Source organism: Vipera ursinii (assembly GCF_947247035.1).
Source record: "Vipera ursinii genome assembly, chromosome: 1".
NCBI lineage: Eukaryota > Metazoa > Chordata > Lepidosauria > Squamata > Viperidae > Vipera > Vipera ursinii.
The window spans coordinates 41,821,811-41,849,199 of record NC_139512.1 but is presented as its reverse complement, the minus strand read 5'-3'; the positions used below and the strand labels follow the sequence as shown (position 1 = coordinate 41,849,199).

Genomic DNA, 27,389 nt, shown 5'->3' with positions numbered 1-27,389 from the left:
AAGACCTCTAAAGTCCCTTCCAGCTCTATTCTATTCTATCTGATCTGCATCTGAATCAATGTACTCTCTAAATACATTGCTCTATAAATTTGTTTAATAAATACCGGTAGCTTATCTGATTGTGTTATTGCCATCGTGGCTATTGTGAGGGTTGGGGGGGGGGGTTAAACTGTAGATTTTTAACTCCCCTCATACAGGTTCTTATTGAGGAGGAGAACATGGACCTGGCTTGCATCACAGAGACCTGGTTGGGCCAAGAGGGGGGTGTCCCTCTCTCGGAATTATGCCCACCAGGTTTCCGGGTGCTTCACCAGCCGCGGGCCCAGGGCAGGGGCGGGGGTGGTGGTGGCAGTTATTATTAGGGAGAGTCCTTGTCTGCGAGTGGCCACTGTCCCTCAGATAGGCAGGTGTGAGTCTCTCCTTTTGAAGTGGGGTCCTGGAGTTCAGTTGGGCCTATTGATTACGTACCTGTCTCCCAGCTTCGTGTCATCGGTCCTGCCTAAGCTTTTCGATGTCTTGTCCAGGTTGGCGATTGAGTTCCCCAGGCTTATAGTTCTGGGGGATTTCAATCTGCCTTCCGTGGGTGAGGCATCTTGAGTTGGCCCAGGAGTTCATGGCTTCCATGACAGCCATGGACCTGACTCAAATAATTCAGGACCTGACCCATAATGGAGGGCACACACTCGACCTGGTTTTTATCTCTGGGCAGTGGATTAATGATCTGGGTAGGGGGGATTTAATCATCCAACCCCTGTCATGGTCCGATCATTTTCCTCTCTGGCTAGACTTCCGCTGGGAGGCGGAACTGACCAGGTGGTTCCACCCCAGGTGCCTGATGGACCCTGAAAGTTTCCAGACAGAGCTTGGGACAATTCCTGCTTCCCTTGCCCACGACTCTGCCAAGGCCTTAGTAGAAGCCTGGGAGAGGGCGGCTGCTGGGGCCTTGGATCGAGTTGTGCCTTTGCAGCCTCTGACCCGGCGCAGACCCCGGGTGGCCCCCTGGTTTACCAAGGAGCTCCGGGAGATGAAGCGCCAGAAAAGATACCTAGAGAGCTGTTGGAGGTCCAGCGGATCGGAATCTGATCGAACACAGCTAAGAACTTATCTTAAGTCTTACCTAGTGGCGATGGAAGCGGCAAAGCGTGTCTACATTTCCGCTCTCATTGCGTCCACAGATAACCGCCCAGCCGCCCTGTTTAGAGTGACCCACTCCCTGTTTAATCAGGCACCGAGGGCTGACCCCTTGCAGGGTAGGGCTGAGGAATTTGTACAGTATCTGCAGGACAAAATCGCTCAGATCCGGACTGGCTTAGACTCCGACTGGGTGGAATCTGGCGGAGTGGAGAGGGCAGGCCTTGATCATACCATTTGGGGTGAGTTTGACCCTGTTACTCTGGATGATGTGGACAGGATCATGCGTAGACTGAGCACTACAACTTGTTTACTGGACCCATGTCCCTCCTGGCTGGTTTCAGCTGCCTGGGAGGTGACAGGGGGCTGGCTCCAGGCAGTTGTCAATGCTTCTTTGATGGAGGGTGTCTTCCCCTCCGCCTTAAAAGAGGCGGTGGTGAGTCCCCTCCTCAAGAAGCCTGCTCTGGACCCAGCCTCGTTGAATAACTACCGTCCTATCTCCAACCTTCGCTTTGTAGTGAAGGTTGTTGAGAGTGTTGTGGTGCGTCAGCTCCTGCAATTCCTGGATGAAGCGGACTATCTGGACCCATACCAGTCTGGTTTCAGACCCACGGAAACGGCATTGGTCACACTGGTGGATGATCTCTGGCGGGCCCAGGACAGGGGTTGCTCCTCTGTCCTGGTCCTACTTGATCTCTCAGCAGCTTTTGATACCATCGACCATGGTATCCTGCTGCGACGGCTCGAGGGGTTGGGAGTGGGAGGCACTGTTTTACGGTGGTTCTCCTACCTCTCGGGCTGCTCGCAGTTTGTATTGGCAGGGGGACAGAGATCTACCCCGAGGCCCCTCAGTTGTGGGGTGCCTCAGGGGTCAGTTCTCTCACCCCTCCTGTTTAACATCTATATGAAGCCGCTGGGTGAGATCATCTGTGGCTTTGGGGTGCGGTATCACCAATATGTGGATGATACCCAGTTGTTCATCTCTACCCCGAGCCAACCCAGTGATGCCCTTGACGTGATGTCCTGGTACCTGGAGGCGGTGTGAGCCAGGATGGGAAGGAACAGGCTCAGGCTTAACCCTTCCAAGACCGAGTGGCTGTGGATACCGGCATCAAGTATTGTCCAACAAGTTCTATCTCTTCTGATGGGGGGAGGTATTGCCCCCCTCAGAAAGGGGTCGCAACTTGGGTGTCCTCCTGGATTCACAGCTTAATTTGGAAGATCATCTAACGGCCGTGACCAGGGGGGCCTTCGCAGAGGTTTGCCTAGTGCACCAGTTGCACCCCTTTTTGGACCGAGATGCCCTATGCATGGTTACCCACACCCTCGTCACTTCTCGCCTGGATTACTGCAATGCTCTTTACATGGGGCTGCCCTTGAAGAGCACCCGGAGGCTTCAACTGGTGCAAAATGCGGCCGCGCAGGTGCTTATAGGAGTATCTCGGTACTCCCATGTTACACCACTCCTGCGTGAGCTGCATTGGCTTCCAGTTACCCTGTGAGTGCGATTCAAAGTGCTGGTAGTAACCTTTAAAGGCCTACATGGCTTAGGCCCAGGGTACTTGCGAGGCCACCTGCTGCCATTGTCAACCTCCAATTGCCCGGTTCGCTCCCACAGAGTTGGCCACCTCAGGGTGCCATCGGCCAGGCAATGCTGGCTGGCGGCCCCCAGGGGGAGAGCCTTCTCTGTGGGCGCGCCGACCCTCTGGAATGAACTGCCCCCGGAGCTGCGGACAGCCCCTGACCTTCGGTCTTTCCGCCGTGACCTGAAGACCTGGTTGTTCCAACAAGCGGGCCTGGACTGACTACGGTTTTTAATTAGGCTTTTTACCAGATTAAATTGCCTTGTAATTTTGCATTTATTGTTTAATTCTTTTTAAAAAAAAATAATTCTATGTTTTTTAATTTTTATTGTTGTGAACCGCCCTGAGTCCTCAGGGAGAAGGGCGGCATATAAATTTAAATAAATAAATAATGTTGTATATCATCCAGAATCATTGTGTGTAACTTGGGCAGCTATATAAATCTGTTTAATAAACAGATAAATATTTTCCCATAAACTCCATAATATTTTAGTTCTATATCTCTATTTAATAGTTTCACTGCAGACTTTCAATAGCAGCAATCCTATTTACATTTTGCTCATTGTTTTATTTTCTTTATTATAAAGCAGGACTTCAAAATTAATCTTTTTGTAGCCACATTGGATGTTGTATTTCAAATTCAGCAATCCAGACATTGATTCTTCCCTTTCATAAGGTAAAGATAAAGGTTCCCCGGCACATGCGTGCTAGTCGTTTCCAACTCTAGGGGCCAGTGCTTATCTCCGTTTCAAAGCCGAAGAGCCAGCGCTTGTCCGAGGACGTCTCCATGGTCATGTGGCCGGCATGACTAGACGCCAAAGGCACACAGAACACTGTTACCTTCCCACTGTAGTGGTCCCTATTTTTCTACTTGCATTTTTATGTGCTTTTGAACTGCTAGGTTGGCAGATGCTGGGACGAGTAACAGGCGCTCACTCTGTTATGCGGCACTTGGGATTCGACCCGCCAAACTGCCGACCTTCTGATCGACAAGCTCAGCATCCTAACTCACTGAGACACCATGTCCCTTTCATGGTCAGTTCCAATTAAATGAGTTGAATCTAGTCATATTCATTTGAAGATGTAATTAATAAATCATACTTTTTCATATTGAGAAATATAAATATAACCCAAAGCTTCCAGCGCACACAGCTTATACTGTATCATGTGGTACATTGTTAGCTGATAGGAACGGGTACAATCAAAATCTTACCTAAGCATTGGCCTGACGTGCGATCCATCTCAAACCCATTTGAGCATTGTTGCTAAACAGAAAATAAAAGATTAAACAATGAACAATTGGAAGAATGCAAAATTATAAATCAGAGGGAATATCGTGCTTTTCTTTTTCCCTTGGTAGCAATAGACATGAAAAAACCAGCTACCAAGATGAGATGACACAGCCACATGCATTTTTTATATTTGGTAAAGTTTATAATGAATCTAATATTGTGTCATTTTTCTCTTTCCCCTATGCCAGCCCATGTAATCCTTTCCCTTATTTCTCACACAGTCTGTATCTCACCTGTGTTGTTCCATGACTAATGAGGCAGCCAACAGCCATGAAAATGGGCATTAACCTGCAAGAGGTATAACAAAGTTATTATATGGGTATTTGCTGTGGTGATTTGAAGTAAATAGTTTTGGAGGTCTTTGAGTCCACACCCCTGCTCAAACAGGAGACCCTATTCTAGTGGTGGCATTCAACTATGGGAACAACTGGTTCTGTGTGTGGATGCCGCTTCTGGAAGTCCATTTTGGGCCTGGGCAACAAAAAAATAGTTACCGTTCTGCCGAAGTGGTGCAAACCAGCTGAATCCCACCACTGCCCTATTCCATTTCAGATAGATGGCTATCCAGTCTCTTCTTAAAAACCTCCGGTGATAAAGCACTTACAACTTCTGAATGCTACCTGTTCCTCTGGTTAATTGTCCTCACTGTTAGGAATTTTCTCTTTAAATCCTGATTGCTTCTCTCCTTGATTAATTTCCATCCATTGTTTCTTGTCCAGCCCTCTGGTGCTTTGGAGAATAATTTGACCCCCTCTTCTTTGTGGCAGCCTCTCAAATACTGGAATATTGCTATCATGTCACCCCTAGTCCTTTTCTCTGGACTGGCCCTACCCAGTTCTTGCAACCATTCTTCATATGTTTTGTCTGGTTAAGGTACTGTCAACAATGGCTGCAGCCATTTCCCTTGTTCTAAGTTGCCACAGGAGTGGGAGGGGGATGGAGGATTTCTGCTAGTCTAAACCAGGGGTAGGCAACCTTGGCTCTTTTATGACTCGTGGACTTCAATTCCCAGAATTCCTGAGTCAGCTATGCTGACTCAGGAATTCTGGGAGTTGAAGTCCACGAGTCATAAAAGAGCCAAGGTTGCCTACCCCTGGGACTCTAAACCTTTTACCATCCCGTGGGAAAACAGGAGACTGTGATGGTTGACTTTGCGGCAGCCACTCTTTCTCAGCCCAATTTACCTCTTGAACTGCTGTGGGGAAAATAAAGGGGGGGGGTTGGAAAGAGTATTAAGTATGTTCTCTGCCTTGAGTTATTTATAAAAACAATAAAGGCAGAATTAAAAAAAATGTAAAAAACGAAACAAAAACTTGGAGGGCTTCCCAGCCATGAGCTAAATGTACTGCATTCTGACAATATATACCAATACCTGCAGTAATTTAGAGCTAACATAGCAGAGCTGAATCAGTTTGGTGTAGTGATTAAGACATCAGGCTAGAAATTGGGAGGCCACGAATTTGAATTCTGCCTTAGGTACAAAGCGAGCTGGTGACCTTGGGCCAGTCAATCTCTCTCAGCCTTACAAAGAAGGCAATGGCAAACCATTTCTGAAAAGTCTTGCCAGGTAAACTGCAGGGATAGTCCAGACAGATGCCAGGAATCAGCATAGATTTAGGCACCATAATCAAAACAAACAAACGAACAAAATGGCAGAATAACAGAGATTGAAATTGCCAGGAACACTAACTCTTCATCATTCTCTGTTATTTTGCTGTGTGTTTATTTATTTATGGTGGCTTCACATTATATAGAGTATAAATGTTATATATAACAGAGACTGAAATCAGGTCTCAAATAGTCAAGAGACTGGCAGCTCAGAGGCATAATGTACACAGTTTGCTCCCCGTATCTGAGGAACCAGGATCTCCAACAGAACAGCCTCTGGCAGCAGCGCTTTCTAGAGATATTAGGACTATAAGTCTCAAGTATCCTGTTGGTCAGAAATTCACAGCATTATAGTCTGAGCATTCTAGAGCAGGGGTGTCAAACTTGCAACGTCACGTGATGCGTCACGACATATCACCACTTTTTGCCATTGCCGGCAATAGGGTGGGTGCAGTTTCGCTATGATGCATCCGGCCCATGGGCCAGCAGTTTGACACCCCTGTTCTAGAGGGTACCACATTGAGGAAAACTGCTGGAGAAAAGTGGCTGCAGTTCAGAAGAGCTGTCATCCTTCCCTTTCCAGCTATTTTTTTTTCTGATCCAAATGGTCCTCTGACTGTATTTTTTTTTCACCAAGGAAAACCCCATGGTTCCCCTCACTCAACAGGATGACAACCTGTATGAGGACAGTAGAATCTGATCAGGAAAAATGGGTAAGGATGTTGGGAGTTATAGTCCCGACGTAATCAGAGGCACCTGTCTGGGAGAGCTTTCTGCATCATCTATCGTGTCTCGCTGTATTTGTTTTCTCTTAAAATCTTTCCAGAGAGATGGTGCAAGTTCAAAGGCAGACTGCATATCCCAAAGGAAGATTGTATTCCACAGGAAGATTGTAACATTGTGGTCTTAGTAAGACCACAATTAGAATATTGCAGCCAGTTTTGTTCACCATACTATAAAAAAGAAGTAGAGATTCTGGAAAGAGTGCAGAAAAAAGTAACAAAGATGATTGGGGGCTGGAGGCTAAAACGTATGAAGAACAGTTGCAGGAATTGGTTTGACTAGTCTAATGAAAAGAAGGACTAGGGATGATATAATAGCAGTGTTCCAATATTTGGGGGGCTGCCCAGTGGTGGGATTCAGCTGGTTCGCACCACTTCGGCAGAACCGGTAGCTAATTTTTTGTTACCCAGGCCCAGAATGGACTTCTGGAAGCAGCATCCACACTGAGAACCGGTTGTTCACATATTTGATTCCTGCCACTGGGGCTGCCACAAAGAAGAGGGGATAAACCTATTTTTCCAAAACTCTAGAAGGCAAGTCAAGAAACAATGGATGGAAACATCAAGGAGAGAAGCAACGTGGAATTAAGGAGAAATTTCCTAACAGTGAGAACAATTAACCAGTGGAATGACTTGCCTTCAGAAATTGTGGGTGCGCCATCACTGGAGGCTTTTAAGAAAAGATTGGACAGCCACTTGTCTGGAATGGTATAGGGCAGGGGTAGGCAACCTTGGCTCTTTTATGACTCATGGACTTCAATTCCCAGAATTCCTGAGCCAGCATAGCAGGTTCAGGAATACTGGGAGTTGAAGTCCACGAGTCATAAAAGAGCCAAGGTTGCCTAACCCTGGTATAGGGTTTCCTGCTTGTTCAGGGGGTTAGACTAGAACCCTCCCAACTCTCATTATTCTGTTCTGTTAAGGAAGAGTCATTTCACAGGACAAAAAAAGGAAAAAGGAAAAACAAAACACTGGTATAAGTGACAGCTAGTATCTAATTCAACCGGACATTGCAGCCAATCTGGGCACCCTGAAAAACATATTCACATCCCCCAATGACTCCAAACATATATGGATTAGAATCACGTCTCATAAGAACTTTGAGTGCATGCATGACTAGAACATAAGAAGATAAATAATTACTGTGCTAGAGCAGGAAAAATTTCTCCTGAATCCAGAATCTTTCCTATAATAGCCAGCCTGATGCCATTAAATAATTTCCCCTTCTAAGATAGAAAAACTCTATTAGTTGTGTCTACTGCTTGAGAGGGAATCATTTTCAGAGGCATTAAAAGAAAAAAGACAGGCCATACCTGAGGGAAAATAAATCTAATAGCTCGTAACTTGAAGAGGACAGATATTTCCCCCCTTATTTTTGTATCTCTTCTTCTGTTATGTCTTCTATTCAAAATCTAAACTGCACATTCTGATTTATCCTTTATGAAACCCTACAAAGAACATTGAGCAAAGCCATAGAAACACTAAATAGCAATATAAAAACCAATCCAATCCAGTTACTTCCTCTTTTTTCCAGCAATTTTTTCCTAGTTTGCAAAATAAGAGAAATGTCCTCCTATAAGAGTGCAGTCTGGAACTACTTCAAGATAGTTATCTTCATGGGGAAAAATAATAGTCACAGCATATGATATGTCTGTTCAGTTCTCTCAGGAGGAATTGAGTTAGTCAACAGCAAATTAGTGGAAAATATTTTTTTTAAACATTCCGTTGCTGTAAACTGATTTTGATCTACAATAAATGTTGATGGACTTCTGCACAAAAACTTTTCATAGACTCTGTAAATGACTCCAGTGATAAACAGCTGGATTCAGTACAAAGAGGCTGTCAGATATTAGATCTGCATAATACTAAAGGAATAAAATTATTCCTCCCCTCTCCCACACAATCTCTTTCAAATATAATGGGATGTATAGGTTAAGTAGTTGACTCAGAAATTGCATTCAGCAAACTATCAAAAAGAAACAAAATAGTAACGTAACACAGAGAACATACCTTTTAAATGCTGTCATGTCCAAAACTGATGAATAAAGCCAAGGAGGTAAAACAGTAATGCCCGTACAGCTGAATATCTAAAAATGCTTTTGTACATTAAATCTTTTGCTAGAACTTCAGACCCACCATCATTTAATTTCCAGAGAATGAAAGGCCAAATCATAGAGAAACGGGGAGAGAGAAAGAGAGACAGAAAGAATGAGGGGAAGAAGGGGAAGGAAGGAGGAGGGAGGGGAGGAGAGGGAAGGGAATCAGAGAGGTCTGCTCCTCCTCAGACACTGGAGCGAATACAGCAAGAGCACCTGGTTTTGCTTAGTTCTCTTCTGTAATTCAGCATTAAACCAATTGGAGGAGGAATGTTAAAAATGAATACTTCATTTTCTAAGTATGTTAAAACAATGCAAATGGGAGGCCTCAATTTAGGGACAGCTGGTTTAGATTAGAGAACTCACCAGCTGGCTAGACTCCTTACAACAATCCTAAGAAGCCTGTCAGATGAAAAATAAAGTGAAATAAATAAAAGCAAGGGGACCACTTCCTAAGCAGCGTACTGTAGGTCTGGCAACACTGGCATGAGCAATCAACTTCTATCAAGATCTTTTAGAGAGATCTGCAAATATTGAGTGGTTCCTCTAGAATCTTGACTGCCTGGGAATTCTAGAATCGTAGCCCCAGCATATCTGGAAGGCATCAGGTTGTGGAAGTCTTCTTGAAAATGGCCTTACTTGAGGCTGTGAGGAATAAAATTCAACTCCAAAGGCATTGGGAAGCAAAACAAGATTTACTGAAGCGTTTGCAAAGGCTGGACCACCTCTATACCTCACATCCAAAATTAGTTCAGCATAAATTGTGGAAACCTTTTGGGAAAAGTGTATTTTGAGATTTGATGGCTAATACCACTTTTTTTTGGAGTAGTGCCATAAAATGGAAAGATAATTTAATCAAGAATGTAATGCAACAAAGTTTGTTCAATTATGTGTACTGTATTCTATGAAAAGTTATAGGCAAATAACCAAAAAAAAAGAAGCGCAACTTGCTTAGGTTGATATCAGGAAGCTTACCTTCATCTGATTGTAGGCAATGAGGATGAGTGTTTAGAGAGTCAATCAGGTGTCATCTTGTTTTGGCAATGAGCCAATCAGATCACAGTAGGGTTCAGTTACTGATGTCATGTATTGAAGCTGAGAGGAGGACATTTGTCAGTGTGTTATGTGACCGCTATCAAGTTGGTTAGCTTTTGTGGGTTCTTTCATTTAGTGAGCTTGTAAAACGTAATAAAATTAAAGTAATGGTGCAAAGAGTTGACTGGTTACCCAGAAAGCAATGTAAACTAGTATTATTAAGTTATAAAGGCTACAGTTATAAAGAAATTAGAAGAAAAATTGGTGGAAACTTAACCAAAGGTGGCATTTCTACTGTACAATTTTCCCAAAAGGTTTCCACAATTTTGGCCACTACTGTATACCTGTCCATAGAATTACACCACATCCTTCCTTTCCAGACTTGGTTGATAGGGCGGGTCTTGCCACATGCTTTCCGACCCTGAAGCTTTATGATTAATAGCTCCTTTGTTCTTGTCTTATCTCTCCTCCTTCTTTGTATGTGACATTCTACTAATTTAGGATGAAACTTATCTGCAGGAGGAGCCTGTCTAAGCTGAATAATTTCGACAGTTACAAATAATTAATCTCTTAAAAGGCTCGTTTTCTTCTCCAATATCAGCCATTTCTTGGCAATAGAACATATGGGAAATGGCTTCATGCAACTGATATGTTAGAACAGAGTTCCCCAACCTTTCCAGCTTGGCGGAAGGAAGGGAGCAGCAGGGAAATATGTACATGCACGGTCCACGCACGTGTGCGCAAACAGGCATGAGCATGACAGTGGTGCTAGAGTATGTGTGCATGCGTAAGTGGGCTGTGCACACCCAGGGCACGTGTTGCTGCCCACGTGCATGTACAAATGGGCTGTGTGCACCCATGGTGCACACACACAAATGCAAATGGGCCGCTGGTGCCCACGTGATGCTAGCAGTGGTGGTAGCGTCCCAGCGCATGTGCAAATGGGGCTGCTAGTGCCAACGTGGTAGTGCTACCATGACTGGGCGGGGCCCAGTGGCCAACAGACTGCAGCCTGGTACCAGGCCGCAGCCCATAGGTTGGAGACCCCTGTGTTAGAAGGTTAACTTTGTCAATTGCCTCTTCAAGGGTCAGTTATAACTACTGTATTGTATGTTATTCAAAATATGCAACAAATTAAATGTTTGAGGAACTTTTATACCCTAAATGTTGAAAATTCCATTTTGGATTCTTTCTTCTATATGCTCCCTGTGTCAAAGAGTATACTTAGATGAAAACTTCAGTTCACCAAAATGGAGGCAGGTGAGCATTTCCTTGCAGGATTAACATCACATTAGAACTACCATATATGTATTGCTAAAATCTGTCCATTACATAGTGGTGGTGGTGGTGGTGGTGTTCTGTGTTTCTTTGCTGCCACTTGAGGCTCCTCAGATTTTTGGAATCCTGATATGGTAGACCTATATCACATGATTTATCTTCTAATCCAGCAGCTCACAAACTTTTCTATACCCCGCACCCCTAGAACACTTCTGATATATTCTCACACCCCTTACAAAAGTTTAAAATAACGGTAACAAATTATGCATATACACTATAATTTTGAAAACCCAGTTTTTCGCACCCCCTGGAATATCGTCTTGCACCCCTGGTTGGGAACCTGTGCTAATACAAACCCCGTTCTTCCCCTCCAGAAAGACCCTAACGTATTTGCAGCATACAGTACAAAAGTTTATTGGCTGGGTTACTACGTGGCACAGAGGGAGATATATGGAAAATGTATCATATTGACTGAGTTCACACCCTGCACAAAGGCAGGGTTAAGCAAATATTGTATTCCCATCATCATCATTCCATCATCACTGACCATACTTCCTAGGTAATCAATATCTATAATGCCACAAATTGCATAATAAATCTATGCAAACAATGATAATAAGGTGCTTCACAGCACACAAGAGTGTGACTGAAGCATTTCTGTTTAAGTTACCAAAGCTGCTGTGTCTTTTGCAAGGTTCCAACTATAGAGACAACTTGCACCACAAGTAGATGAAAACATTGATACAGTAAACACGGGCAATGTTGAGGTGTTTCATTATATATGATTATAAAAATTCCATTCAAGAAGATCTTGTCTTTGGTAAACTACTTCCAACAAGAGCAGCTGAAATCATTTTAGGCTAATTGACAAATTTATTATTGTAAACAATAGTAACTTAGAAAATACTATAAGTGTTGGACTGAACAATGTCTGGACTGAAGTGACAGCAGAGTCCTAGGCTGTGTATGATTGCACTCTTATTATTTGCAGAGAAACACTGTGATAACTTTACCCTCACTTTTGAATACTTCTTAAAAATGTGTGTTTTATGAATTATATAAAATCTCATATTTTATATTTCATAACGTGTACTGCTTTGTGCAAAGTGTTATGATGTAATGATGAAGTTTTCTTTTTACACTGGGATGTGCAATGACTATCTAAAAGAAACATTTTAGATGAACTTTGAAAAAATAATTACATCCTCCATGAGTCAAAATATTTGAAGTTGAAAGATAGGTTTTGGTTGGTTGACTGTATTATCATTTACTAATGTATCTTTGGCCTTTGGCTGTAATAAAGAATCATCTATTCACTTTAAAAAAAAAGTAATAGAAAGATAGGTTTTGTGATTTTAATTTAATTTTGTTAACATACGTGGGATGTGTGACATACTCACTTTTTATGTGAGTTAAACCTGAAATTACAAAACATTTAATTTAATATTTTCATTGTTCATGAAAATACTGAAACAACCATCTAAAAGCTTCATTTATGGACTCCTATTAACAATAGTCAATAGGAGAAAATTTTAAATCATTATGCACTTCAACTAAATTCTATGAGTAATGTGATGAAATGAGTACTTTGGCTGTGATTTCTGTAACAAAGAACTTCTCTTAGTGCTAACTTCAAACTTAAATTAATATTTTCCTCCGACTGGTGCCAATAAATTATGGATTAACAACCACTATTGATGCAGAAAATCAAGCCACTACTGAAGCATTATAATTGGAGACATAAGTTGACTCATTAATTGAATTTTACTATAATTCTACCTTAAAATGCATTTTGAGAAATTCTCTTTTATTTTGAATTTTTAAAATATTCACATTTACCTGAAAAAGCAGTCAAATACTGACTCCATTTCATCACAAAGAATTTGTATTCTTTTATTTTTACATTTTAAAATTATGTATAGTATTTATACGTTTGGGCCACAAAACAGGTACCAAAAACAATCAATCCCCATCTACTATTTGAAAAGCCCTGCATTAGGCACTGTTTCATGGGGCAAAATGGGTCTTCAGAGCCTGGTCTCATGTTGCTGCTTTTCTCAGTTGAACTGGTTGTATGAACCCAGAAATTTTTAGTAAGGAAATCATAGTTAGCATACCATGCAAATTTATTCCCAATTAAATACAGCTCATTAGATGTATATTATATACAACTGCAGTGTAATCAGTCACTTGACAATGAGATGGGCGGCATATAAATTTAATAAATAAATCCCACTGTATGGCAAATACTACTGTGTCTCTGTGTGTGGTGTCCTTGTGTGTATCTCAAGCTTCAATATAATTTCATTCATGTTAGGATGTACAATTTTAAAAATAAATCAGTTATGAACACTTATTAATTTATTAGATTGTCTACCAGAGATTCTTAAACATTATTTATAATTAGAGGATTAATTCTTCCAGTGTTGGATGAGTCTGTCTGTCTGTCTGTCTGTCTGTCTGTCTGTCTGTCTGTCTGTCTGTCTATCTATCTATCTTATCTATCTATCCATCCATCCATCTATCTCTTATATGGATTATATTTATATAGATATATTTATTATCCTTTGTTCTTTTACTGCTAGAGTTCTAACTGCCACAGATGTCATCTTCAATTATTTTTTCTTATCTTATCTTTCAGTAAAATTAACAAACACAAGGAAGATGCCAAATATAAATAGGCAACATCAGGTAATACTAACATTTAGTCATACCAATCATTCCAAACAATTAAAAAAACAGGAAATGAGATCAAATAATAGGACTAACCTATCATTTGACACGAGTTGGACCTCATCTGCTTAGTGCAACTGTTTTGTAACACATTCAAATGATCTCACCTTTAAAAGCACTTATAAGGCACATGTATAATTTTGTCTTAATTCTGGCAATAAATGCAGACCGCTGTTTCTTATCTGAAGGGAAAATGACTATAATTCCAAGCTCTCCTGATTTTCTGATTATTACCATAGAATCACAAGGTTGGAAGGAATCTTGGAGGTTTTCTGTTATATATTACCACATACACATTCCCTATGGATATGCACCTAAATTTAAATCCAAATATTTACGTATGATAGGTATTTGCACACTCACAGATACGAATCCAGAAAGTCATCCATCTGTATCATTTTCAATTAGAATGAGCATTATTATGTAGTAGTGCTGAGCCACAATCAGACATAAGTTTGCATATCTAGAATTTCTTCAAAGCAAAATGAACGTACTAGAACTAGGATTGCAAAGATCTGATCTAATGATACCAAGTCTTGTGTTTTCATGATAGAAAAAGCATTATTTCTGAAAAAGACAAATGAAAATTTATCTTTAATATAAATATAGCCACAATCTTATTTTAGTATTTTCGTTTAATGCTTCTAAATAATGGTTTCTTATAAGGTATTAGGTAACAAGTTGAACTATATGTAATAAAGGACTGTATGCACTGAATTGTGTGCAAAGGATAAATCAATCTCCATAAATCAATTTGTCATCTTAGAAATTCTGCTAGTTTTTAAACTATTGTAAAGCTTTCATCTCCCTCTTGACAATGGTAAGGTCTATGAATTACACTTTAAAGAATAAATAGGAATGCTGATATCCCAACAACCTGAATTTGTACCCATATTAATTTATCTGCAATGTGTAAATATGAAATATACAGAATTCTCTATAAAAAAAACTAGTATATAAATGCAGAACCATTAGTGTGTGCAGCTTCTGGTTGTTCTTAGGTACCATCTATTATAGTCATAAGCAATAAACAATCTGGACATTATGCTAAAAATCTTTGATATAAAAATGTATGCAAAAGATAGAAAATATCTTTGAAATCTATTGGAAAAATGTATAGCGATAGTAAAAATTGCTTATGAATTAATATTGAGAATTAACTTTTCAGACATTGATATAAAGTTCCTAAACTACAGTCCATTCTTGACTTTTTGTTTGGAATAAAACATCCTCTTCCAATGTATAAAAAAACCCGAAACAATGAAAACTTCTTTTATGAAAATGAAGGGAAAAAAAGCAAATATTAACCGACAGTTTTGAAACATTGGCAAATTTGTAAGGATGTGGAATTCTAAATAGAAACAAAAGGCGTTTCCCATGCATTTGGAAGCATCTAACTATATTCTCATGATTCACTTTATACTTAAATATCAATTCAAACAGCAGAGGACAAAATAAACACTGCAGAAAAAAAGGCTCTAAATTCAAAACCCCACCCACCCCAAATGCAAGGTTTTATTACATAACTATTGTTCTTTCAACACTTTCTATTTCCTTTCCCTTGTGCCACCACTACCACCATCCCGGTCCCACTTACTCCACCATTATACTTTCTGAAACATAAGGGGCCTGTTTGGGGAAGGGGAGGTAAACACCCCTCTTCCACTGATATAAGCCATTTGACAGTAAGAATAACTAACTGGATTTGATGTAAAATTTTCATTTAATCCTAACCATAAGAATAATGCCATAAATAGTTTTATGGGAAAAAGACACACTGTAAAAATGTGATGGGTCTGAAACAATTGCTCCAAAAGGGAAAGAACAAGTCTGTACAGCTAGTTTTGCAGAAATCTATTTCTCCTTGTTTGGGCTTATTTACATATTTGGATTAAGCATCATCCCTCATTGCAGCTTTATACATGTATTCATACTTAAATTCTCACTGAAACTTATGAATATAAATGATTATCTCTTAAATATACATTTTAACTCATTACAGTACTTTATGTTAAACATTCTTACACCATGAATTTACATATCAGGTTTCTTAAATAGTGGTCAACCACTAAATATGGTCTGCAGAAAACGGAAAAATGTCCATGAACTCCTCAATGGTGATAGATTTGAAAGTGTAACTCATAAATAAGAATTAAGAAGCATTTTGCACAAAAAATGAAGAATAGCATTTATAGTTCTTATGGAACTTTAAGAAAGCATTTTCTTCTGCAACCAATTATGTCAGAGTTCAAGAATGGTGTGTGTGTGTGTGTGAGAGAGAGAGAATGAAGACAAACTTAGCCCTTCTTAATGTATATGTTCTCTCAGCCAAGTGTTACTTAGCCATCCAGAGATGACACTGATATGTGATCTTGTTTTGAATATTTTACCCTCCCCAAATACAGTTGATCAGTTGATTCACATTCCTTTATCATTTCTTTTGATCTAATTCCAAACATAAAAGTGTTCCAGATTGATACAGTAATTGGATAATATGCAGTTCCTCATTTAACAGAATCTGACTGAATGCACAGATTGGGATGTCACACGCAACAGAAGATAGCTCCTGTCTGATCATTCCGGGCCCTCTAAGGTGTGAGAGGGAATAGCTACAGTGGTATTTTACTAAACCAGATGGGTTTTGCAAACCACCTATTTCTATCACAACTGAACTGGATTTATACATAGACACATTAAAATAACACCAACAGCAGATGCCTATTAAGGAAAGGGAAAGGAGGAAATGTGTGGCTAGACTGAGAGCAGTATGTAGAAACTGGTGTTGCATAGTTGAAGAATTATGAATAAAAGGTTTAAATCTCCAATACTCTTTTGTTTTTATCTGTACAATGGTTTACTTTTAGAGCTATTGAAAATTAACAACTTTTTACAAAAGGCCTCTTTGTGATCAATACAGTATAGTATTTTTAAAGTGCTTTCCTCTTCAATCCATCCAGGTCTATTGCTTTAATAGGTCTTTTAAGACTGCACCTGCACTAGCATCAGGTGCTACTGGCATTGGGGTGAAGGTAGGCAAGGCATCTGAAATGGATTTCATTAGCAGATGCCCAGATCTGCTAGTTCCAAGATTAGCTGGAGAGATGAGTGGGACTGCTGCTGATCGAGGCGCAAGGAATGGATTTACATCTGGTCTTCGACTGGTTCCAGAGCCTGTAGCATTTAATAAAAAACACAATAATACAGTTAACTATTCAACAACATACAAGACATTCTTCACAATTGTTTTGTTTTCAGTTTACAATTACGTATGCTGTTCTTCTGTCCATCATAAGATCAACTTAATCCTTTCTAAAGGTTTAACATGCGGACATTAATAATATATTATTATTTATGTAGTTTATATCTCACATTTTTATTTGAACATTGAGGATGGTATGCAAAATATAAAGAAATAAATCCAAAATGATAACACATAAATGATCAATTTTAGAATAAATTAATTGAAAGCCGGGGGGCGGGGAGGACGAGAAGAAATGCCTCTATAGATTTTCCAAGCACTAAAAATATGGGGGTCAAAAACAATATGCATTTCATATAAATACTATAGGCAAATCACAATAAAGCACCATTGTTTTACAGCTATTTGAAGCATATAAATAAGTGAAGTAAAGGAAATAATAATAACGAAAAAGTGAATTCCACAAAATATCATTAAAAGTATAATCCTATAAAATTTCATTATGAAAATGAATTGTAATTTTGTAATGTTGAGACCTTGTGAAAAATGTAAAGTTAATGTTAAATGCTTCTGGTTATTCTATCACTATGAAATGGATGAAAAATTGATTGTACAATGATGCTGATAGTTAACACAACACTTACATTGGCCAACAATTTAATTTTGGACTGTCTGAATCCTCATTTATCTAGACTTTTCAAAACTAGTAATTATATGCTTCTGGAATCTGCACATTTTCATGTCAAAGTTATTTTTAACACAATGCCATTCAGAGATCCGAGACAATCAGAGGTTGTTTTTATGTGTGTGTGTGTGTGTTTGTTGGATTTTCTCTGTCCATTTTCTGGTCCAAATGTCTTACCAATGAAACCAAGTCAGTTTTCTAGTTTCAAAAGTGCAACAACGTATTTATTGTCTATCCAGGAATTATTTCAACAAAACCTCAACGAGGACTAATTCTTTCTTCAAGAACTGGCACTACCTCTACTACCCAATGTACATATGGTATTTTATAGACAAGTTCAGGTGTTTGCAACCCTGAGTCTGTATTTGTATGTATACCAATGAGGCCTTTACCTTTATTTTCTCTACAAAAATCTGAATAGAAACTTTATTTTCCTTCACACAAACAGAATTCACAAATACTAATCACAAATCTTTCATTTGTAGGAATTGATCTGAGAAATGTATTTGTGGTTGTCAATCTACTCTTAATATAAAAAGTAATCTTAATTACCCAAATTGTTAAGGGATAGAGAATATATGTCTAGTTCTATAAGGCAACAATCCAATTCCTGGAATAGAACTTGTCTTTTAAAAAGTTTACCCAGACGAGAAAATTGGGTGACCGCCAAGCAAAATAGGGCACTTTCACTATTGTACTAACAGTAACAAGAGAACAAAAGGAATATAAAACATAAATGACTGAAAATGCAAACTTTCAAGATAAGGTTTCAGACTGGAAATCTTTCAAGTTTACTACAATAATTTAAAACCAACAACAGTGTGAGCCAGCAGTGTGCAGCAGCAACCAAAAAAGCTAATATAATCCTAGGTTATATAAACAGAGACATAGAATCAAGATCACACAAAGTATTTGTACCGCTTTATAAAACCCTAGTAAGACCACACCTGGAATACTGCAGCCAATTTTGGTCAACATACTACAAAAAAGATGTTGAGACTTTGGAAAAAGTTCAGAGAAGAGCAACTAAGATGATCAAAGGCCTAGAGACTAAAACATATGAAGAATGGCTGCAGGACTTGGGTTTGGCTAGTCTAAAGAAAAGAAGAAACAGGGGTGACATGATAGCAGTATTCCAGTATTTGAGTAGGTATCAAACTATTTTCCAAAGCACCAGAGGGCAGGACAAGAAACAACGGTTGGAAACTGACCAAAGAAAGAACCAACCTGAATTTAAGGAGAAACTTCCTAACAGTGAGGACAATTAACCAGCGGAACAGCTTGCCTTCAGAAATCATGGGTGCTCCATCACTGGAGATTTTTAAGAAGAGACTAGACAGTCACTTGTCTGAAATGATATAGGTTCTCCTGCTTCAGCAGAGGGCTAGACTACAAGACCTCCAAGGTCCCTTCCAGCTCTATTCTATTCTATTCTATTCTATTCTATTCTATTCTATTCTATTCTATTCTATTCTATTCTATTCTATTCACAAGTGCTAAACTTTAGCAACTCTGCAGCAACCAATGCTCTTCTTACAGAGACACGCTTTTAATGTAACATTAAAAACCATATTCAGTATTCCATGTATTATTTTGCTGCTATGAAACTGTTGCCTTTGAAATGCAAATCATAATTTATGATCCTGTAATAAAAATGCTAAAGAATCAGAAATTTCATTTATAACCATTGATTTGTTATTATGAGGTGATCACTGGTTCTATGAGCTGGTAATACACTAATTACAGATAATAGAGTATAGAAATTTGCTATATTAGCATGTCTACCTAGGTTTCCCCTTATGCTTTGCTTTGCTTTTCTGCGTTCGTTTCGCCGGGACCTGAAAACCTGGTTTTTCGATCTATCAGGCCTGGACTGAAGGGGTTTTAGCTTTTTAAATGTTGTTTTAATTGGGCTTAATTAGTTTAATGTATTTTAATTCTATATTATTTTTATATTGTATTTTATACTGCCCTGAGTCCTTCGGGAATAGGGTGGTATAGAAATTTAATTAAAATAAAATAAATAAAATAAAATAAATAAATACAGTCTTGAAAATGCAATATAATATTATAAAATTCAATGTAATATAACATTTATGAAAATGGGAGACATTACCTGCCACATTGCTGGAAGGACTAGTACTTCCTGTCATTCCTAAAGGCTTCATGTTATCAAGAGAAAGTTTTGGTGGGGGAAGAGTTGGGCGTGATTCTGTTTCAAGGAACTTCACAAATAGCTCTGAGAAAGACTGAAAAGATGCGTCCCAATTAAACTATTGGAAACAGTTTAGCAAAGACATGATGCATTTCACTTATCAATTCAAGATGAGTTTATTAAGAATTTGATACCTTCACTAAAATTTTGACAACCTGGTAGCTGATTCCTAGCAATCAGACAAGTTCCTGGATCATCTGAAGACCAATGCCCCAGAGAATATTCTTAATTTATCAAATTGTCTGCTAGTATATTTACTTGAAATGAAGGTAACCTGAATTTATGATATTCCCCCTCTATTCAATACTTGGTTCTATTACTAGATTTTCAGTTAACCTAAGAAATGTCACCCACTCTAAAAGTATATTATTTTGGGAATAATATTTCAATTTAGTTCAGCATGATTCCAGAGCCTACGAATGTAACATCAAAACCAGTTGAGATTTTCATTAATTACAATATCTATATCACCTTGTTTTTTAAAAATCAAAATCAACAGACATTATGAAGAAAGTTCTTGAGCAAAATCCTGAATGAATTGTAAAATTAATCAACTAAATTAATCAACAATGTATTTTTCCCAAAGAAAAAACAACTAAACATGAGAAAGACTGCAAAAAGTGAATAAGTAGAAAATACGTTGAATTGAAATAGAAAAATAAAAATATCAAGGTAGACCTTCCACCCTTAAAGTTTATAAGAAATGGCTCAAACATCAGCTTTTACAACATAAAATGTTCTACATTTTCTATAAAGGAATTACTTAAAACACTTACGCTGTTGAAAATCGATTGTTGGCTTGGTCTGAGAGGTGTGTTAGGGACACTTTTGGATTCAGCAGCTCTTCCACCAAACCAACCAGTCACCCATCGTGTAACACCTTTGTGATCTTCAGTCAGTAGCTAAAGAACAATTTAAATCAAAAGGAAAAGTTCAAATTGGCTATTCTTCAAGTAGAGTATCAGATTTTTCTTTTTCATTATTGACCAGAAAAAGCCATTTATGCTTAAAGAATGGAAATACTACATTGCTTCAGATGGCAAAATCTACTCTCCCACATGGAATACTTGGCTGTTGTTCTCCCATTCTTTATCAGGATCTACAGCTAGAAAGTGAAAGAAAGATCTTTTGTCTCAAAGGAATTTTTCTTCTTCTCACTAATGATTAAATCAAAGATGTGTGGCACTGAATTCATCAGGTTTAGCCCAGCATTTAATTAAGAATACTAATACGTTATTGATATTTAAATATTGCTAAGCACATTTGATTTGTGCTTAGATTGTAAGCCGCCCTGAGTTTCCGGAGAAGGGCGGGATATAAATGGGATTAAAATAAATAAATAAATAAATAAAATAAATACACAAAACACAAATAGAGATAAAAATTACCTCTTCTAGTTCATCCTTTTTTATTCCTAGGATGCTTCCCATTAGCCTTAGCACCTCTTGACGCTTATTCTTTGGAGTATGGAAATGCCCAATAAAAAGATTTCTCATCAAGACTCTGTTAAAATGAAAATAAAAAAAAATGTAACTTAAAATGGCTTAAATCTGAGAAAAGAAGTTGGGGAAGTATACAATGTCTATTTTGCTATCTCTCCTAATGCTATTTTTAAATAACAAGGAATATAAGTTATGATGCAGAGGCAGTTTAAGAGGAGAAGAGAATAGAGGAATGGAAAGAATTTCTAAATAAGAGATTAGAATATGGATGTATTTGAAAGTAATTTTGACCCTGACTGGGAACGAAGGATGAAGATAATGTGTTTTCCTACTGTGTCAAGCACAGAATTGAAGCAGTGCGTATACTATTCTTTCCTTCTTATATATTGTTGCCTATATGATGCACATTATTTCAAGAGGAAATTACTCATGTGCAATTGACTTTCTGACAGAAGAGCCTGCTTCATGTTATAAGATTATACTGTGACACTAACTCGTCTTTTCTGTGCCACTTATAATGTATCAGCCTGAGGGAAAATATGTGAAGAAAAAGAAAGTTTATCTCACTTGCACTAAAACTAATGGCTTTCATGAAAAATATTAAGAACTTCCATGCAGAGCCTTGCATACAGTATATTTATTTGTAACAAACATCACATTAGATATGACAATTATGTAGGAACATAACACCCTAGAAGTGATCATGTGCCCTGTGCCTTCTCAATCATCTTAATACAGACATCAGCACTGTGGTATTGCGGAATAATATGCAATCATGACAACTAATAATGACACCCAATTATTTTGCTAACTGATTTTTGTCAGTTAATCAAGTTTATGCAAAAGTAGTCATTATGAAAGAAAATAACCTTTCCAAATAGTCTGGTACAGATTACAAAAAAAAATTAAGCTAGTATATTTAATGCTAAAGAAATTTCCAAAAGAATGATCCTAAAAAGATCACGACAGGATCGGCATATGCCACCGATAAGCCAGAAATCACAAAAGTTCTATTCTGAGAACCAGCACAAGACTGCAGAAATAAAATACAGCTAATTTTAAAATCCTCTGTATTGATTAAAGCTGCAGTGTTTTATTTCTTCAACTAACTGAACTATTTATAGCAGGGGTGTCAAACTCAATTTCATTGAGGGCCGCATCAGCATTGTGGTTGCCCTCAGGGGGCCGGGTGGGTATGGCCAGGGTGGGCGTGGCCTACTGGGTGGGCGTGGCTAGAGTGCATATGGCCTACTGGGTGGGCGTGGCCAGCTCTACATCGTTCACATCAAGGGTGCCTATGGGGGCCTGGGCAGGAGTGGGACAGATCAGGGGATCTCTGGCAGAAGGAGGGTCTCTGGGCCAGGGCCAAGGCAGTGGGCGCCGTTCTCTCACTGTTTCCAGGATGGCTTCACGGGCCACATGAAACCACTTCATGGGCCAGATCCGGCCCCCGGGCCTTGTGTTTGACATGTCTGATTTATAGTTAACTTTCTTAAATTATTCCTTTTAGTAAAGCATTACATTGAATAAAAACGTCCTCTCTCTTCCTGTTTAAATTATTGCCATCTGTTCCATTAAGAGAACTTTAATTAATTGCACATATTGAATAATGTATTTAATAGTGCATATTTAAAGACCATTTAAAAAATAGCTCTGTTTTATTTTTACAAACTTCTGCTGGCTCTCAAACTACAGAATTTATATTTACAAGTAAAATACAATGTGAAAAAACAAATAACTCACTTATCTACTTTTCCTTCAGTACTGTTTATGAGGTTCATTAATTTATCTTGTGCATCTTCCAACATTTCTTGTTTGATTGCACCTACAGAAATAATTTACATTTATTGTACTATAAAAGACATAAAGAAAAACAGATGCATAGCTGAATCTCCAGCAGGAAAAAGATTTTAAAATATGAGATATGCGCTAATACAAATACGTAAAAGCTATCACGTACAAGCACATTTTACAATTTCTATTAATTGTTTTTATTATCTTAGATTTGTTTTAGTGCTTTGTTGTTCACTGCCTAAAATCTGTCAGATTCTGTAAAACAGCAGGGTATACAAAGTGTGAGATTATGAAAACCGTTCAGCTTTGATTAAATTAATTAAATTTGAGAAAATTAAGTTCCCTCCATAAAAATGTGATTCTGATTAAACAGACTGGTAAAATTGTCTCCTATTCCCTTCCATGTCCATTTCCAATCTCTTCCAGATGTTATCCAATGTCACAACTAGATATAACCCATTCCCTATTTAGTGGGGAATTGTCATTTGAGAAGATAAGACACAAAACATTGGCAAATGTTGGCAGCATTAAATAAAACTGCATGAAGCAAGAGTGAGGCTTTTTAACAATTTCATAAATTGTAGAATAAAAAGTTCACAGATCTAATAAAGTCAAGTTAAAAAAACAACCATCGTAAAACCCGTAACTACAAAGCTGATGTGGTCAAGGGGTGACATACTGTATTTCACAAAACTATATTAAAACAGGAGTGCACCATTGGAAGACCAGGTTAAGTACAAGGTGTCATGGAGAAAATCTATTCAAGCCATCGCTAAATGTCAAATGACACATGATCAAAGAGATCAAGGAGCTGTAGCGTCCCAACTGAGCTCCAGACAAAAGTCTAGTTGATAATACCTTTAGTGCAGCAGTATAAATCAGGGGTCTTCAAACTTGGCCCTTTTATGACTTGTGGACTTCAACTTCCAGAATTCCTCAGCCAGCTTTGCTGGCTGAGGAATTCTGGGAGTTGAAGTCCACAAGTCATAAAAGGGCCAAGTTTGAAGACCCCTGGTATAAATAATGCATCTCTAGAGTAGTAAAAGACTTAGACTTGTCGTGGAGTCCTGTAAATTTTGGATAATACAATTCTATATGCATCCTGTGCTTACTAGATGAATTAATCTAATCACTAAGTATCTGTCTCCCTAAATTTATTCTATCCCATGACGACATTTAGTAATTGATATAATACTTTATCAATGAGGATAGGTTAGACAGAACAGGACTAAATTTCAAAACTTCTGTTGACCCAGACACTTAAAACATTCTCTTTCAATTTGTTAACCATTTATGGAAATTAAAAAACCTAAATCTAGTATGTCTTTTGTTTTTCCACAATGGTAATATCTGGTGCCAAAATAATCAATTTAAAAATCCTTCAGCAGTTCAGGCCAAGAAAACCTTGTCTAGGAATGTATCTGGCCACTATTCAACACGACATTGTATGTTTTCTTGTGCAAATAATAGCCTTTGAATAAAGTCTCCATTCCTTGCCAAAGGGAAAAAGTAGACTAGTTAAAGGTAAGATTTGATAGATATTAACCTCCCAATCATTGTCATGATGTTTAACTGGGCAAAACAGTGCATCATAACAATTTTTGAACCAAGGTACCTTAAACGGGTTACAGAATGTGTCCCAAATCCACGACCCACAATTCCCAAAGGAATGAAATTTGGGGAAGTTGTGGCTGCTTCAGTGCTATAGGCTGCTGCTGTGATGTGATCTTCATGTTCAATGAATGAAGGTACGTATGCGTGTCCCAGGATAATGTTGCAGGATCCAATATAAATTGGTCACTGGGACTAAAGATTTATTCTTCCAAGCTTTCGGAGTCAAGCTTGAGCCAATCATCAGGGAACTTCTCTCTCTCCAGAATATATGCAAATGGAATAGCCCAGTGTACATATTCTGGAGAGAGATAAGTTCCCTGATAATAGGCTCCAGCGCAAACCTGAAAGCTTGGAAGAATAAATCTTTGGTCCTGATGACTGACTGAGATTGGATCCTTCGTTTCAATGTTCCTTAGCAGTTTCCCAGCCAGTCTCACAATACCTTGCTTCCTCACCCATCCAGGAGCAGCCACATACCTGCCTAAAAGCAAGTGTTTGTGTTAAGGTTAGGGAAAGGAAGGGAGGAAGTTTTCTGTTCATCCCTGCTAGATTCCCACAAGGAAACTCAATGGAGAAATTGGCAGGAACTACCAGATTCTGCTCCCCATTTTTTGCCTGTTGTTGCTGATTGTTTCTCTGTTTAGGTAAGGAAATATCTCTGAAACAATGACTCAATAGGGCATGGATTCTCTAGTATATTTTAATAGCTCCGAAGCTATCAACAAGCAGGCTAGATGGAATATTCTTCCTTTGTCTATTACACAGTAATTTACTGAAATAGTTTTGCAAATTTCCTCCTCCTATACAGTGCAAAGTCATGGCATATCTCTGTGGGATAAGCTTGTCCTGTGCCCTGAATGTTTGTGGATTCAAAAGTAGCACTTGCCCTTTTCCCTTGACTTAAGGCCTTCCTTACAGAATAGAATCACTCAACTGCGTTGAGAACTGGATTCAGGCAGATGTTCTGCTTGCTGCAGCACAAAGTTGCATCGCTGGCCATTTTCAGAAGACATAACATTGTAATGTTACCTTTCTGTCTCTGTCATACTACTGTTGCGCATGCAATCGTGGCCCCGTTCGCCTGTGCATGCGCATAAAGGCGTCTCCACACACCCCTACACCGTGCTGCCAACAAAGAAAGGTTGGGGACCCCTGTGGTACAGAACACTCCCTCCTCTATAACTGCTGGGCCATATATCTGTTCTGTGATATTGCTTTGAGAAGGAAATCCCAGCCACTTTGTTTGCGGAAAATATTAACATGCTGATCTACAACTCTCAGAATAAGATTTGACACAGCAAAGAATATCTCACAACTTAAAATATGTTGTGCATGCCAATTGCAAGATGGCAATTCAAAGGTAGAACAATGGGCATGAAGCACAGTGAAACTTGGCTGCAGGATATACTATGTGCTTTACGTGCTAATATCCTATTAAAGTACAAACTGAAAACACACAGCTGGAATTTAGGGCAATGTTTATGCAATTAAGCAATAAACATCACAGTTTCTCGTGCAGTGGCTGCTGATCTCATGTGGCCAAATCCCAAATTGCTCCACATCCCCAACTGCTTCACAGACCACAAACACTATTCTCACATCTAATGATCAAAGCAGCTGTGCATTACATGATGGTAAGGTGAAACAGTATCTTGCTCAGTATAAACCAGACACGGTTTTTACACTTAGACCTAATTCTGATTAATATAAAGTACCTTGATTGTATTTACTTTTCTAAGTAGAGGCAACTGCTTTCTTTAAAGGACAATAAACAAACAAAACAGTTAATGCTTCTGAGAGCAAGTAATGATGAAAATGCAATCTGGCTTTTTCCATGCTGTTCTTTCTCCTGAAAGTATTCTTATTTTGGATTGACAGAATCTTCATTCAAGAAATTGGCATAATAATGAATGATTGCCATGAGAGGAGAGCTTTTAAGGCATATTTATTTTATAAAAAATATTGCCGTAAAGAGAATTTCGGTTATACTTTGTTAAAATAGAAGTATATTTAAATTGTACTATTAAGAAACAATCTCCATTAGACTTATGGAAAATATTAGTCTGCCCTGCTATTCTTACATGGTATATATTTGCAATACTAAGATAAGCAGGATTGGCTTCATTTTTGAAAAAGAAATGTTTCTTTTGGCAAATCTTTCTACTGTCTGGCCAAGATGTAAATAAAATATATTATGACAGCATTTATCAACACTTCAGTATATTTAGTCCAAAAATAAGGAGGCAAAGTTGAAGGCAAACGCCCAAATGGATTTACTATTTGTACTGCCGAGGGTCTGCTTGAAATTGTTTTTTTAGTCTAGAAGTTCATATTTTCTGAATAGAAAAGCTATGTAGTACATGTTTCTTCTTGTGGAAAGGAGATATTGATACATATTTTATTGTATCAATACAACACTTGTAATTTTTACATTTTAGCAGTGGTGAACAACATTTGGCCCTACCACATCTCTCTCAGCTCCAAATCTAGTTGTTTAGCCAATATGGCCAATGATGACAGATGCTGGAAAACAGAATTCAGAAACATATGGAAGGCAACAGGCTGCCTACCCAACTTTAAGTTAATGAAAGCACTTCATATAGTAGCTTATCAATATTAATAGGGTAGTTTCAACTTCTTCTTTTTAAGATAACATGTTTACCATTTTTATTACTTATAAACTAATAATATATATATATATAATAACAATAACAATAACAAGAATATTAAATACAAAAGCAAATAATAGAAAAAAGGGAAGGAAAGGAGAAATGGAGAAAAGAAGGGAGCCTTGGTGGAGCAGTGGGCTAATGCCTCCTTAAGTAACACCAGCTGCCTGCAATTAGTGCAGGTTCCCATCCCACCAGGCTCAAGGTTGACTCAGCCTTCCATCCTTCCGAGG

At 38.5% G+C, this 27,389-nt stretch overlaps 2 protein-coding genes across 4 annotated transcripts in view; both read right to left on the bottom strand.

Moving 5' to 3' along the window:
- The window catches only part of FBLN5 (fibulin 5), a 60,441-nt gene extending 51,830 nt beyond the window's left edge, over positions 1-8,611 (bottom strand). The window contains exons 1-3 of the mRNA XM_083379495.1: positions 8,407-8,611; positions 4,240-4,294; positions 3,928-3,979 (exon numbers count right to left, since the gene is read on the bottom strand). Coding sequence (XP_083235621.1) covers positions 3,928-3,979; positions 4,240-4,294; positions 8,407-8,423 — 124 coding nt within the window. The 5' untranslated portion in view covers positions 8,424-8,611. The remainder of the gene's footprint in view (positions 1-3,927; positions 3,980-4,239; positions 4,295-8,406) is intronic.
- Positions 8,612-16,350: 7,739 nt separating this feature from the next.
- Positions 16,351-27,389, bottom strand: part of TRIP11 (thyroid hormone receptor interactor 11) — a 43,295-nt gene continuing 32,256 nt past the window's right edge. For all 3 annotated transcript variants that reach the window (XM_083379486.1, XM_083379484.1, XM_083379485.1), the window contains exons 16-20: positions 22,823-22,904; positions 21,026-21,140; positions 20,414-20,539; positions 19,539-19,671; positions 16,351-16,709 (exon numbers count right to left, since the gene is read on the bottom strand). In XM_083379486.1, the coding sequence (XP_083235612.1) occupies positions 16,498-16,709; positions 19,539-19,671; positions 20,414-20,539; positions 21,026-21,140; positions 22,823-22,904 (668 nt within the window). In that variant the 3' untranslated portion in view covers positions 16,351-16,497. The remainder of the gene's footprint in view (positions 16,710-19,538; positions 19,672-20,413; positions 20,540-21,025; positions 21,141-22,822; positions 22,905-27,389) is intronic.